The sequence below is a fragment of the Aspergillus clavatus genome, genomic scaffold (genome assembly GCF_000002715.2).
Source record: "Aspergillus clavatus NRRL 1 1099423829806 genomic scaffold, whole genome shotgun sequence".
Taxonomy (NCBI): domain Eukaryota; kingdom Fungi; phylum Ascomycota; class Eurotiomycetes; order Eurotiales; family Aspergillaceae; genus Aspergillus; species Aspergillus clavatus.
In genome coordinates, this window is record NW_001517093.1 from 609732 (window position 1) to 623738 (window position 14007).

At 52.1% G+C, this 14007-nt stretch overlaps 5 protein-coding genes across 5 annotated transcripts; 3 read left to right on the forward strand and 2 right to left on the reverse strand.

The window, feature by feature from the left end:
* Positions 1-446: 446 nt before the first annotated feature.
* ACLA_081170 (putative C6 transcription factor) lies at positions 447-2460 on the forward strand (the record flags this gene model as incomplete). Its single annotated transcript, XM_001267855.1, has 4 exons — positions 447-496; positions 565-969; positions 1027-2038; positions 2101-2460. 4 exons carry the CDS (start codon positions 447-449, stop codon positions 2458-2460), a joined length of 1827 nt encoding a protein of 608 aa, XP_001267856.1.
* Positions 2461-4738: 2278 nt separating this feature from the next.
* On the forward strand, positions 4739-5542 carry ACLA_081180 (cutinase family protein; the record flags this gene model as incomplete). The annotated part of the gene is made up of 4 exons (XM_001267856.1): positions 4739-4808; positions 4856-4944; positions 4995-5209; positions 5281-5542. The coding sequence occupies 4 exons, from the start codon at positions 4739-4741 to the stop codon at positions 5540-5542; spliced, it is 636 nt and encodes a 211-aa protein (XP_001267857.1).
* A 740-nt stretch (positions 5543-6282) lies between these two features.
* ACLA_081190 (flavin-containing monooxygenase) lies at positions 6283-7917 on the forward strand (the record flags this gene model as incomplete). Its single annotated transcript, XM_001267857.1, has 1 exon — positions 6283-7917. The coding sequence occupies one exon, from the start codon at positions 6283-6285 to the stop codon at positions 7915-7917; it is 1635 nt and encodes a 544-aa protein (XP_001267858.1).
* A 302-nt stretch (positions 7918-8219) lies between these two features.
* ACLA_081200 (alpha-N-acetylglucosaminidase) lies at positions 8220-10341 on the reverse strand (the record flags this gene model as incomplete). Its single annotated transcript, XM_001267858.1, has 3 exons — positions 8220-9856; positions 9905-10053; positions 10112-10341. 3 exons carry the CDS (start codon positions 10339-10341, stop codon positions 8220-8222), a joined length of 2016 nt encoding a protein of 671 aa, XP_001267859.1.
* A 1817-nt stretch (positions 10342-12158) lies between these two features.
* ACLA_081210 (uncharacterized protein) lies at positions 12159-12623 on the reverse strand (the record flags this gene model as incomplete). Its single annotated transcript, XM_001267859.1, has 2 exons — positions 12159-12212; positions 12312-12623. 2 exons carry the CDS (start codon positions 12621-12623, stop codon positions 12159-12161), a joined length of 366 nt encoding a protein of 121 aa, XP_001267860.1.
* Between the last annotated feature and the right edge of the window lie 1384 nt (positions 12624-14007).

A 14007-nucleotide genomic window follows, 5' to 3' on the forward strand; every position in this document is an offset into this window, starting at 1 on the left:
GATGGGCGGAAGGGCGACTTGAGTCACTCGAGTCCGATACCTTTGTCGAGTATCTCTCTCATGGCCGACTGCGGTGTTCACTGAAGCGGGCTGCGAATTTGTACGCCCAAACTCCGTTTCAACACACTCAGTCCCTGGGTTTCATTTTGAGGCTGTGAATAAAATCAGAGATATCTGGCGAAAGTAAGATCATTCGCGCATCCTGTTTGCACAGTGCACACAGACACATATTTGGCGTCTCCCTCTTTTCTGCTTAGTCACCATCCAGCAGCAACAACAACGCGACTTCAAGTCTGATTTTTCCCTTTTTTTTTTTTTTACCCTTTCTTCCTCGCTGATCCTGCCCAGCTGATTGTCGCCTGGTCCCCTCAATATGTACTACTATTGCCAGAATTAATTCCTAATGAGGTTGAGTCAATTGATGAATATCAATAATCATTTCCACCATGGTTGTCGGAGATAAAAGGCCACGGGCCGGAGCGTGCACAACCTGTCGGTAAGAACTACACTTGAGATACAACCCCCGGTTGTGGATTGCAGGACGCTGACCAAGGCGCCATATAGAGTTCGCAAAAGGCGCTGTGTCCCAGCAGGGGACAAGTTCAATAACTGCGAACTATGTCTATCACTATCTATTCCATGCAGTCTCAGCACGGAACCCGGCGTCTTTGCGTCAGCAAACGGCGCTGTGGCATCTCATCACCCTGTGGCGGAGAAGCTGCCACCTCCAGAACCGCCCCGGCATGAGGTCCGGCCAGTGCGCGTTCGGGAATTGCCGCCCGAGGAGCCGCTGTTGGATCTGTATCTGCTGGCGACCCCGGTCCTCTTTCAGGAACTGGTAGCGTTGTACTTTCGTTTCATCCACAATGTTGCGCATACATTGTTCCACGAGGCGAGCTTTCTTCGTTTGTTGATTGAGGGCCGAGCGTCCTTGATTCATGTGCATGCCATGTGTGCGCTCGCTGCGAGGTAGGTCACCCATTGAAGTGGAATGAAACATCGCATAGAAACTCATTTAAGAGGCAGATTCTCCAAGAATCCCATCTTTGATGGCGTTGCTCCGGGATCCCGTGGTAAAATATATGCCGCGGAAGCTATTCGCCTGTTCCAGGAGAGAATGAATTACGCTAGCCTGGAGACCGTCCAAGGGGCGGTTCTGCTGGGACATCTTGTCGGAGGTGAGGGAGATGCCCAGGCGAAGCAGGCTTACATCGGAATAGCCCGTGCGCACGCGGAAGTACTGTCATTGTGGACGATGCCGCCGAACTCGACTGTCGTTCATCGCGAGGAGCGTCGCCGGACATGGCTCTCGATCCGCGCTGCTGACCCGTGGACCATCGTTGACATGTCTGTGAACACAGGCGCCTCTCTGAGTAGCCTGAACGTGCTTCCTGAGGTAGACGACGTGGCATTCAATACGTATGACCCGGAACTCCTGCGGGAGAACTCCGTGCAGTCATCGTCGCGGAGTGACATGTGGGCCCAGATGGCAGGCACTCTGGAGATCTACACCAGAATCAGCGTTCTTCTTACACGGCTCAGTCGCGGCGTCATTACCTTTGACTCCTATCTGAGTGAGGTTCCTCTGTTGACGGAATGCTTGGATGGATGGGTCAAGAATCTACCCCCAACCTTGACCTACAGGACCGCAAATCTCGCTGTCTTCGCCAAACAAGGCCTTGGTCGAACGTTCCTCGCCATGCATATGGAATACCAGCACTTCCGGCAGATGCTGTTCTTTCCCTTTCTCGATGCTCGCGCGAAAGGGACCGCGACAACCATCGCGGACGGCGTGGCACAGTGCAGAAACAGCGCTCAATCTGTTTCGCAAATTATTGAATGCTTCTCAAAGGAGGATGATTGCAAGCTTGATTATTTCCTTTATAGCCATGTCGCCATCGTCAGTTCCTGTGCCCATATGCAGACTCTTATGCTGAGTGAGGAATTGCCGGAATTGCGCACGGCACGGCAGCATCTCGTTTCGAACTTCGAATACTTGATGGATCTGAAGAAGCACTGGCCGGTACTCGGACAGGTTGTAAGTTTCACACTGCCCAGGAATGTGCAAGACGGCATAGTTGACGCTAACAAAATCTGCAGATCACCCGCCTACGTGACTTTCAAACAACCTACCAAGATACGATGTGCGATCCCTTCGCTTCGGATAACTGGTTGGCTCGATTTGTCATTGAACACACTGCTATTCTGGCCGAGCGACAAACACCCGGGCAGCAGCCCTTGAACAACAGCGTGCCAAGGACGTCCCAGTACAACACGGGTGATGAATCTGGGATCCTCGGGCTGACAGGAAGCCTCAAATCCGACTCCACACTTCTAATCCCGCCATCGTATGCCAGGGGTCCCGCCCAAGAATCTGGAAAATTGTCTACCCTTCTCGATGATCACAGTTTGACGAGCGAGGCGCTTGTGAACAATGCTCTAAACTGGTTATTAGAGTGACCGAGGTCACTATTGTAGCCGGATTTATATTCGAGCTGCGTTGCTTTTACGACAGCCATACCATGGCTGCAACTTACGACAGAGGATCGCGATATGGCCATGCCTTCTAGTCAACCCTTTTGAGATCCGGCGATCTGGAAGAGCAGATCTTCTACGAAACTGGGATATATCGATCTATAATGATCTGTGTCGGTGAAGACACCGTATATGCTTGACAGCGACAGTCAAGCGACTTGCAGCGACTTTATACCACCAACCACCGTCCAGCCCAAGCTCGCCTAGGTTACGCCTCGCGAGCGAGGACACCAGCACATTAAGCTCACTTTTCAGATCGAGCCTTTCCAGCATGCGGAGCATGCATAATTCAGTACCATCTTCAGCGACCAACCAGCAACAGGCTGAAGTCTATCAGCATTACAGCGAGGACGAGCTCGGTTAGTATTCCAATCCCGACCTTTCGTGCATGAGAGAGTGTATGAATAAGTTATAACTTATAGAAGATTGGGGAGAGCCGTGGGATAAAGATATATGAGATGCCACCTGTACATAAATTGATGCCGGCAACTCCATAGCGAACGAATCAAATCAGATATACAAAGAACTCACATTACCATTATCAGTTACTAATTACAAAACGTATGGACGAACCATCTAACCCATACTAACTAACCGACAAATCAACCCCCCCCCAAGTCCCTCAGGTTATCTATCGTCCGCCGCCTTCTCAGCAACCAGATACGTCAAGACGGCAGTGCAAGTCCCCCGGAATGCGCGCGTACACACTCGCATCGAGCCGCCCGCAGCCCCTGCACCCTGCGGCACGCGGAACTTCGAGTCCAGCACGGCCCATGGGGGGTCGTCGTCTGCGCCGGGATCGGAACACTGTCGACGACGCATCCGCAGTCAGCGTGGCAATGGATTCGAAGTCGGACTGGTCCGGGTAGACGGCAGTCATGGGCATTTGTGCGCAGTGCAGCCGCCCAGCGTGGCCTGTGCGAGGGTACAGGGTTCCCCCCAACCCCATTATGGTGGAGTTGGCGGCGGTGGTCAGACCAGCCGCCGTCAGCAGATTCGGGAGTTTGGCGACCATGCTCGTTAATTGGTGATCGTTGTGGCCCAAAGAGACCAGCACGGTCCCTCGCTGTTGTCGCGTGGGTTGTGGTCTGGTCTGTTTACTGTTGAATGTCGACTAGACGTGCCGAGTGCCGAGTGTCAAGTGTCAGTGAGTGTCAGGTTGACGATGAGTACGTATGGCGGATAGAAGCATTATGTGGATAGCAGATTATCGAGTCTGTCTCGGATGCAGTAGCTTTCGATGCTGGATCTCTTTCGATCGTCAACACACGAGACTTGACTGACCTGAGGATGCCACTCACGCATCGCAGTGTCCCGATCTAGAAACCGAACTGGTTAGGCTTTGACTTCATTAGCTCAACCGCATCGACATACCTCGGTTCTTGTGGAGGAAAGAGATTTATGTAGCTTCTTTAGCGCCTTAACTCGCTAATCTCTGAGGTGGTTGTAGAAGGGACAAGGGAGATCGTCCAGTGGACCAGTCTAGAGATCATCATTGTTGGTGAAAGGTGGACTCGATAGACAGAGAAAGAGCTCAAACAGTGAAAGGCTCTGTGATTGTCCTCAAGAATTGTCCTGAGAATGGCGTGTCTCGCAGATATACCTCGGATCGCAGAACAGAGTATCCCAACCCCGTCCCCCTCCCACACTCACCACCAAAACACTACACAGAACAGCAACAGAATCCACTGTCAAATACCGAAGCCGAATGGTCAAGAACCAGCAGTTACCATAATCCATCAATCAAGTTGCATACTGCACAGCGTCCGCACTCTTCAGGGCATTTCCCATGCAGCCAAGACTCTTTGTGCGGAGAAACCGCGAGCCATGGAGAAGCAATAAATCAACACTTCTCGCCAAGGGGGTATTGCAAGTTCTGGCAACACTGAAGCCGTACTTTGGTTAGGCCTTATGTGCATCTTTCGCCTCGGTTGCTCGACTTCTAGATTGGCACTGGGAGATTGAATCCAGAAATTGACCAATATGGATGAGAATCGCGATTCTGCTACCGAGGATGAGACCCTTCTTGGATGCGCCGTTGGGTCAAATGAAGAGGAGACTCTGAACGAGCTCAAGACCAGATTCCGATAAAAGACTGCAAGACTTGGGTATATAAAGGCGATGGGAGTCTCATGGAATGAGGTCTTACAGCAGCAGAATCAGCAGAACCAGCAGATCAAGGATTCCTTCAGATCCAGCAACAATGAAGTTTGCACTCCTCGCCCTCGCAGCTGTTGCTCTGGCCAGTCCAGTGACCCTCGATGAGCGTCAAAGTATTGCCCTCCCCCCCCACCCAACGAGGTCCATGCTAACGGTACAGTCGCTATTCCCGAGAACGAGCTTCGCACCGGTCCCTGTGAGCCCATTACCTTCATCTTCGCTAGAGCATCCACCGAACCTGGCCTTCTGGTTTGCATACCACCCATCCCCATGATGATGGTCAAGACTGACCGAAGCAGGGCATCTCCACTGGTCCCGGAGTCTGCAATGGCCTCAAACTCGCCCGTCCATTCAAGGTCGCCTGCCAGGGCGTCGGACCAGCCTATACCGCTGACCTAGCCTCCAACTTTCTGCCCCAGGGCACGACACAGGTCGCCATCGATGAGGCGACGGATCTATTCAAGCTCGCAGCATCCAAGTGCCCAGACACCCAGATCGTTGCGGGCGGATACAGGTACCACAGCCCCCGCCACCAAAAAAAAAGAAAAACCTCCTGACGCACAATGCTGACCTGCCTGGAAACAGTCAAGGAACAGCCGTTATGCATGGCGCCATCCGCAATCTTCCTGATAATGTCAAGAACCTGATTAGGGGTGTTGTGCTGTTCGGCGACACGCGCAATAAGCAGGATGGAGGCCGTATCCCCAACTTCCCTACGGACCGTACCAAGATCTACTGTGCGCTTGGAGATCTGGTGTGCGAGGGAACGCTGGTGATTACCGCGGCGCATTTCACCTATACGGTTAATGTGCCTGGTGCTGTTGCTTTCCTGTTGTCCAAGCTGTAAGCGTGGATCAAGGAAGCTCGTGTATGCATGAAGGAACGGTGAGGTCAGACTGTCAATATTGATTATGAAGGAAACTACGGGGCACGAGAGTTAGTCTATCTATCAGATACCCAAGATCCTTCTGTTTCGTTAATCCAAGTAGCATCTAGTGCGCCGTTCATGGAGCTCTCGGGGGTGTTACTTTGCAGGAAAACGATGGCGCTAAGCAATTTAATCAGAAAGATAGTCAAACTTCTACCCGTACAGGAGCCGAATTGGGTGAGGAGGAGGAGCGCACAAGAGGACGTCAGGTGTTCGACGCATTCGACAGACCGAGGGACATGTCTATAACCACCTGAAAAGGCCACTGCATGTTGATCACACGTATACTGAGGGGCTCTCGAGACACGCAACATGGTTCGTCCACCCTAGCTAGCTGATGGAGAGCTTTTGCTAGGCTCGCAGCGATATAGCTCCTGATTAGCGCGCCTGAAGTGATTCGACTGTGGTTATTTTTGTTTTACTTGCAGTAGCGCTTTTGCGGCTGCATTCAAGCAGACAGCCGGCGTGGTCACCAATAGTGATGCGGACGTGTAGCGCATATCGTGCATGAGTGAGGGGGTTCTGCATAGAGATCCCTGCATAGTCTGCCGCAAGACGAGCGAAGGCGTGTTGAGGAACCTATATAAACCGCCGATGCCTGCTCCATAATTCTTCATTGAAAAAACGCATTTCTATCACTAAGCCTAGAAGAAGAAATCATGTCGGAACACCATCTCGATGCTCTGGTCGTTGGCACCGGCTTCGCCGGCATATACGCCCTCCGATCCCTTCTCCAACTCGGCCTCAATGTCAAGGCCATCGACGCTGCCAGCGACGTCGGCGGCACCTGGTACTGGAGCCGGTATCCCGGCGCCAGGAGCGATACCTGGTCGCATCTGTACCGCTACTCGTTCGACACAGAGTACCCGCTCAAGCGGCGGTACGTCACGCAGCCCGAGGTGCTAGCCTACCTGCAGCACATCGCAGACACGCACGACCTACGCCCACACATGAAGTTCAACACGCACATGACAAGCGCCACATGGGATGAGGCCACAAGCACCTGGCGCATCGTCTGCAAGACCGGCGACGTCTTCCACGCGCGATACCTCCTGACGGCACTTGGCCTGCTCACCCGGGCGAACTACCCAGACATCCCGGGGCAACGGACCTTCAAGGGCGAGATCCGACACACCTCCGCCTGGAGCCCCGAGCTCGATCTCCGGGGTAAACGCGTGGGCCTCGTCGGCGTCGGCTCCTCGGGCGTGCAGATCGTCTCCGCCATCGCGGACGCCGTCAAATCGCTCCACGTCTTCATCCGCCACCCACAGTACGTCGTCCCCAGCGGCGACCGCGAGCTCACACCGTCCGAGCGCGAGGAGATCGCCCGCACCTACCCCAAGCTCTGGGCGGAGGCGCGCACCTCGGCGCTCGCGCTCGGCTTCCCCGAGCTCGGGCGGCAGGCCATGGCGCTCTCCCCCGCGGACCGCGAGGAAGCCTTCGAGCTCCTCTGGCAGGCCGGGAGCGGGCTGCAGTTCCTCTTCGGCGGGTTCTCGGATCTGGTGACGGACCCGGCCGCCAACGAGGCAGCGTGCAAGTTCCTGCGGCGCAAAATCGCGGAGATCGTGACGGATCCGCAGAAGCGCGCGGCGCTGATGCCGACGGAGCTGTTTGCGCGTCGGCCGCCGTGCGCGAACGGGTACTACGAGCAGTTCAACCGGGAGAACGTCTTCGCGGTGGATGTCAAGGCGCATCCGATCACGGGGGTCGAGGAGGCGGGGATCCGCACCGCGGACGACAAGCTGCATGAGCTGGATGTGATTATCTTTGCGACGGGATACGACGCCATGGACGGCGCGTATGTGCGGCTGGACATCCAGGGCCGTAATCCCAGCGACAGCCTCCGCGAGCGCTGGAAGACCGCGGGCCCCGCGAGCTACCTGGGCATGTCTGTGCCCGACTTTCCGAATCTGCTGATGATCAATGGGCCGCTGACGCCGTTTGCTAATATCCCTCCCATCTCGGAGGAGAATGTCCGTTTCATCGTGGATCTGATCAAACAGGCGGAGGAAGTGAGCCGGCTAGAGAACCGCCCATGCCTGATTGAAGCGACGGAGGAAGCGCAGCGTGAATGGGGGGAGCACTGTGACCAAATCTCAGACGGGTTGCTGCTTAGGCTAGTTCCCCAGTGGCTATTCGGCCAGAATGTGCCTGGCAAAGCTACTTCGACCTTATTTTATCTCGGAGGGGTGGGACGGTTTCGGGCTTTCCTTGCGGATGTCAAGGCCCGCGGGTTTGCGGGCTTCAAGGGTCTTCTAGGGGAGGTAGCCGAGGAACCCCGGGCAAATCTATGATGCGAAGCATAAGTGCATTGAACACACACACTTATATATCTATTTCTATATCTAAGTTGTGCATAGTCTTTCTAGTCATAGTCGCAGTCTACCCCTTACTCCCAAAGACCAATGGCCACTTGTGGCTGATATCTGCCAGCATAGCCGTAGATCGCCAGGTTTAGTCTGTGGCATACTGGTTTGGACCTGCCATTTGAGCTCGAATTGCGAAATTTGCGACTTCACTCGTCGCGTATAGCTTTCGCTGGGTCTCCTCCAAGTAATGAGGAACATCTGCCAGCGAGGGATATAGTACGACGAGATCAAGCCACCCCACTGCTTGGAGGCGTAGCCGTTGATCTCCCCTTTGGTCCCCAGAGAGTGATCTGGTTTCGGGCGTTATACTCGTAGAAGTCAGCCTCTGTGTCGTTTCTCGCCCAAGTCCGCGCAGATTCAATCCAGGTGGCGAGGCGGAAATTGTCGTTGGTGGAGAGGACGGCGTCCAGATCGCGCAGCAGTCGGATGAGACTATCTCCTTGTTGAGAGATAGGACCGCCCTTCTGGTACGTAGAAGTCACGTTGAGATACATTGGAATGAATGCGTTGGCCATCACCTGGCGGGTGACGTCAACCATATCGTAGCGGAAAGCCGGGTGGGACCACAGAGCGGTGCTTTCTGATGCGGCGGAGACCATCAATTTCCATGAGCGAACAAGAGAGGATGCTTCGTAATTGACGACGGTAGGGTGGTGACCGGTTTGGTTTACCAGGCCTGTCAGCTTGGGCTGTAGCTCGAAGATTGACTTGGAGACCGCCGTCGCTGTTGCCAAGTTCGTGTTGTTGTAGGCCGTCGTCCGCAGGATATCCCATGCTTGATAGAGTTCATGAGGGACGTTGTGTCTTCGCGCGGTCGAGTACCGCGCCTTGACCCAGTCGTGGAAGTAGCTGTCTGTATCGATCGGACGAGAAGACCAGGCCTGGTCGAGGAGTAAGTCATACACGATTTCATTTCCCTCTTGCCCTTCCATTGTGAGCCCGTATCCGACAAGGGAGTCCGAAACAGCCAGGGCATCAGTGGCATTCACCGTGATGTTCATCACCTGGCCATACAGTCCCATGTTACCGCCGTAGTCGTGCAGTTGGCACCAGATCCACGGCTTGCCGTAGTAAGATTGCGTACGCTGCCATTGCGGCTGCGACTCAGAGAAAAGATCCAATACTAGCATATCCTCGTCAGTTTCGACGCCAGACAGGTATGCATGGACGCGCTCGTCTGTCCAGAAATCCGAGTTGGAGTAGAATAGCCAGCCCTGCATCATCCAGATGGCATCGGGATCTGCGCTCTTAAGACTCTGCCAGGTGTTGTGGGTGACATTGCGCAGATACTCAGGATCGCCCGAGTACGGGTCGTTCTCGTTGTACTGGTCCAGCGTGTAGATGTGCGTGATGTTGCCGTACGCCTGTTGCTGCTTATGAATGAAACTGCGCTGGAGACGAGCGAAGTTCGGATCAAATGGCTCCAGGAAGGTGTCGTTGGTGTATTTCTCATCAAAGCCGCTCCATCGAGAGCCGTTCACCACAGTAGCATCCGGAAGGACTCGAGTAATCGCCCGGGGCACGAACCCTGTAAAAGCAGGAAGAACTGGCGTCATACCCAACTCGACCATACGGCGGACAATCTTCTTCTGGAGCTCGAACTGAGCATCAATCCAGGAATACGGAAGCTCCCCATGCCAGGAGCCTTGAATATTTCCGAATCGATTCCAGGCCTGGAATGCGGGACCGCTCAGGAAGCTTGAGATCTCTGCGTCTGTCATACCAGTCTCGCGGAAGACTTCGACGAGTATCTTCTCCTGACCTACCCAGGCAAGCGGCAGATTGATTCCGCGTAGGGCCATCCAGTCTAGCTGGAGCTCCCAGTCTTCCCATGACCAGAATGCCGTTGTGTAGGAGAAGGTCACTATAATGTCAGTCTCTAATGGAACTCGCTGGCTCTAAATATCCATACCTGTGTTAAAGTGGTATCGTTTTTCAACCGTACTTGAGCCAGTCAGTGGCTGGGACAGATGAGGAAGTGGTGTCGGTGCCAGATGTAGCTGACTCCCGATGTACCAGTAGATGTCAACATGCGCGATATCCGCGAGGTAGCGGTGCAGACTGTCCTTGTCAGCAACAGGCATGTAGAATTGTTAAATTATCGTCTGAGAGTGCTTACCCATAGGATAAAGCGCTGAGTGTACTCCCCTCAACCAAGATTGTGTCATTGTCCGTTGATGACACCACGAACTGATCGTTACCGGTCGAGTTGAAGTCGACCAAGGAAAACCGGAAGCTGTCGGCATGTCTGGGTATTCTTCGACGGACCAGATCATAGATCCCATCAATAGACTGTCCCAAGCCGATAGGAGCATATAGCACCAGCAATAACACTTGTACCCAGAGCATTGTGGCGTGGCTGTCGGCCGTCTTCTGAACCTCGAGGTATACACAAAACAAGAGCGAGAGTCCAGGTGACGACTTCCAATTATACCGACCTCGAGTCAAAGACTCTAAGCTTTTTTATACACAGGAGTTGCTGCAAGGAACTGATCTCGACTGAGTTGGCTGAGAATCCAGGACTGGGGGGTGATGTAAGGTTCGATCTCCCCCACACCGAATGAGTGCAGTTCTCATCGAATGCTGACATTTGAACAAGCACCACCAACAACTGACAGGATCACAGCCAATGCTGGCCCCCACGTGGGCTTGTCAGAGTAACAGATCCACTGCAATGTCTCTGCATATTTGGATAGAGAAAGTTCTTGCTTTGTGCTATTGGACATTCCTCAATGCTGCTCTCCCACGTGTTGGATAACAGTAAGACCTAAAAACCTATCAAATATACGGTTTCAGAAATTGCCGGTCTCGAATAAAGCCTAGGGGCTCTTCTCATGCGATTTCACCACCGATCTCGACAAAAGAGCAAAGTCATCCGGGAATAGCAGCCCCATTAGGTCCCGAAGGTTGCATTGGGGGCACAGAAGCTTTATCTCCCATTGGGTCTCCAAGCTGTGCCAAAAATCTCTGCTAATCTTCTTTTGTAGACTGTCCTCCCAATATATCTTCTTTCTCGGCCGGACACTGAGGCATACCACGCAAAAGAGCACATCTGTCCTGGGATTCCCGTTCAATTGTCTTGGCCATAAGAGTGACAGGAGAGATAGAACGGGGCTGAAAGGCAGGACATCGTGAAGATTCTCATCCCAAATGAGTTTATCGCATATGAAGGATCCGTGAAATGCTGTAGCGCAAAGGACGTTTAGCAGATGTTTGCAGCTGATTCCCAGGGCAAAGGTATCGCGCAACCCGGTGTAAGAGAAGATTTGGATCAAGATTTCGGTGGGGAGATTGGACAGGGGCGAGAACTGTTGCTTCTTGAATTGATAGAACTGGCATACATTCTTCGATCAGTATACTGTAGCTTTGGGAGACATGGGGATGTCCTCACATGAGCTGGTAGTGGCTTCCAAGTGCCCGTGAGTCGCAACATCTAGCAGTCCGTTTGGTGTACAAGAGCTGGAAGAGATTTCCTGGATCTTCAGGAAGAGAGGCTTTTTATTGCAGATAAGCCCGTGGATTCGGAAAGAGGGAAAAAGGTAAAAGGTCTGGATTTGTAAAAGTTTGATCTTTTGAGGATATGCGCAGATAGAAACTTGCTGTTACTCACTGTGAGGTACTCGAGTTTCCAGCAATCATCTAGGGAACACCGGACTCTCTCATACTTCTATTCTTCGAATTTACTTTGTTCAAGGCAGCTTTAGACGATCAAAAAAACCTTCTCTTCAGTCTGAAGATGATTTTCCATCGAGTCCCCGGAATCTGAAATCTCTGGAGTATATCCAAGGCCCAAATTGATGAGAGTTGTTTGAAAGCCCACGCTGGCACTCTGCTCTACCAACAGAATCGATCCTTCCATTACTCACATACTCTCGATCTGGATTATTTCGATAGAACGTCCTATATAGCAGTATAAGATCATGTAGGGGAAGACAACCGGCCAAATAGGGTCTGCGCTCTTAGTATTCAACTTACGGGTTGCTGAAGGCTTTGGTCGAGAGATTTTCTGTTGGCTTCACAAACTTTCGTGTTCCTTCTTCAAGATATGAGATGATGTGAAATATAGGACATGTATTCTCCTATACGCTTGACTCATATCCTATAGTGATTGCGATTTTTATATACACACGACAACCTGAAGAAATCGTCTCAGGTCCAATGTGATCTCAGCGGTCCATACCGTTCTCTTTATCCTCCTGCCAGCAGAAAGTGTTTTGGAGCTCTGGACACATCTGAGAGTTAGAATTTCGAAGTATCCAAGCAGTATTCCCTGAGCCCTTACCTACCTCTTCTTTCCGTGTGTTCCTTCCCCATCACACTTGACCCTTCATATCAATCGGACGGTGGTATGGTGGTGGAATAGCCACGGGGGGAAGTCTCTGCATCTGAGGCGTCGATATCGGATACTGATACAGGTTTTGGTTCTGGTTCGAGGGCCACTGGTTCTGAGGTGGTTGGGCAGTCTGCCACGCTTCATACGGCGAGAACGAATGATTCAGTCCTTCCCGTTCATCTTTCTTGCGATCCCTCCGGCATTTGAGAAGGAAGATGCCGAATATCGTAAGAATAAAAATGAGGAAGCCAAGTGGAATGACCACGGCTTTGATAATGATCTTGGTTTTCGCGTCCATTTTGCCAGTCTGTTTGTTCTAAGAGCTCGTCAACAGAGAAAATGAAGGGGAAATTCGATATACGGGACCTACTTATCTTGTATCAGAAGGAAACAGAAATATCTATCTAGCTGGCAAGCATCGCAATGGTCCGGCCACTGTCAGCAGCGCTTAGATCCGTTCGTGGATTTGACGATCAGCATGATGATAGCGCGTGATGGTAGCTGAACACAGTGGGTATGCAAGCCATTTCACAGGAATCCATGCATTCCACAGGAGACCTTGTTCAATAAGTTTCCAGTGGGGAATATGAAAATAGAAATTGGCTTCTCTTGGCGAATGCTTGATGGATGCTTCTTGTCGGATCTTGGTGATATAAGTATAGTTTCTGTAAGTGCACCCAATGAGGGAGTCCGACTAGGCGCTGTGAGTTTTTAACCTGGTGAGAGGACTTGCTTGACACCCTGTAGATAAAAGACGATTCAGTAGTTAGATAGTGGGTTCTTGTCATCAATCACCCCCATTTCCAGGCTCACCTCACAAGTAGACTATCGTCAAGAAACTATTGCGGCTGGTGTTCGTGGGAATGTGCTCCAATCTCGTGAGCTTTCGAGAGATGGGACAACTTCTCTTCCATCATCTCAGGCTGTGATCCAAGGCCTCGAATTTTCAAGTGTCACAATTTGCTGACAAGATGCAGGAGCGGGGGATGCTTCCTGATACTTACATTCATCTGTTTCTCAGCGCGGTGAATCTCCCCTCAGTCCTCAACTCTTTCATCCATCATCCACTGGTGGAGAACAACCACCGTCATCCTGTCTTAAGCCACGAAAGACACGAAAGAGATAGAATCAATGCAGACCCGACGATCTGTTGTATAAATATCTCATGATGCACCGGCTCAATCAAAATTCCATTCAATAATCCGTTCCTATACAGGAAAGGTGTCATCCCGGACATAAACAGTACGTCTTCCAGAAAGATCCGATACTCTTGGATGTTTCAATTCCTTCAGCCGAGACAATTTTTGCCTGAATGCCGGCTGATGCTAATTCTGGCTTTACTCCGGAATCGTTGCAGGATAAATCACTTTCTTCATCCCCCACATTTTGGAGATCTTCTCTCGATAGGGGATAGCCACAGCTTCATCTTGTTGGTCAAATGCGCGAGACACCATCACGCGCCAATCTATCATCATTCCCACTGGATATGCGCATGCGACATCTCAAACTCGCGTCAGGACTATATACTACGTAGATCATTGATTGATTCTACGGCAGTTCCCCCAGACCTCGGACTCTAGTTGCCGAAAAGATCCTCCCGGCGGGTGTAGAGCTACGTCCCTGTTTCATCTGCTGTTTCGAAGCGGGGACAGATCGAGTCCTTCATACAATGGACGGAGTTG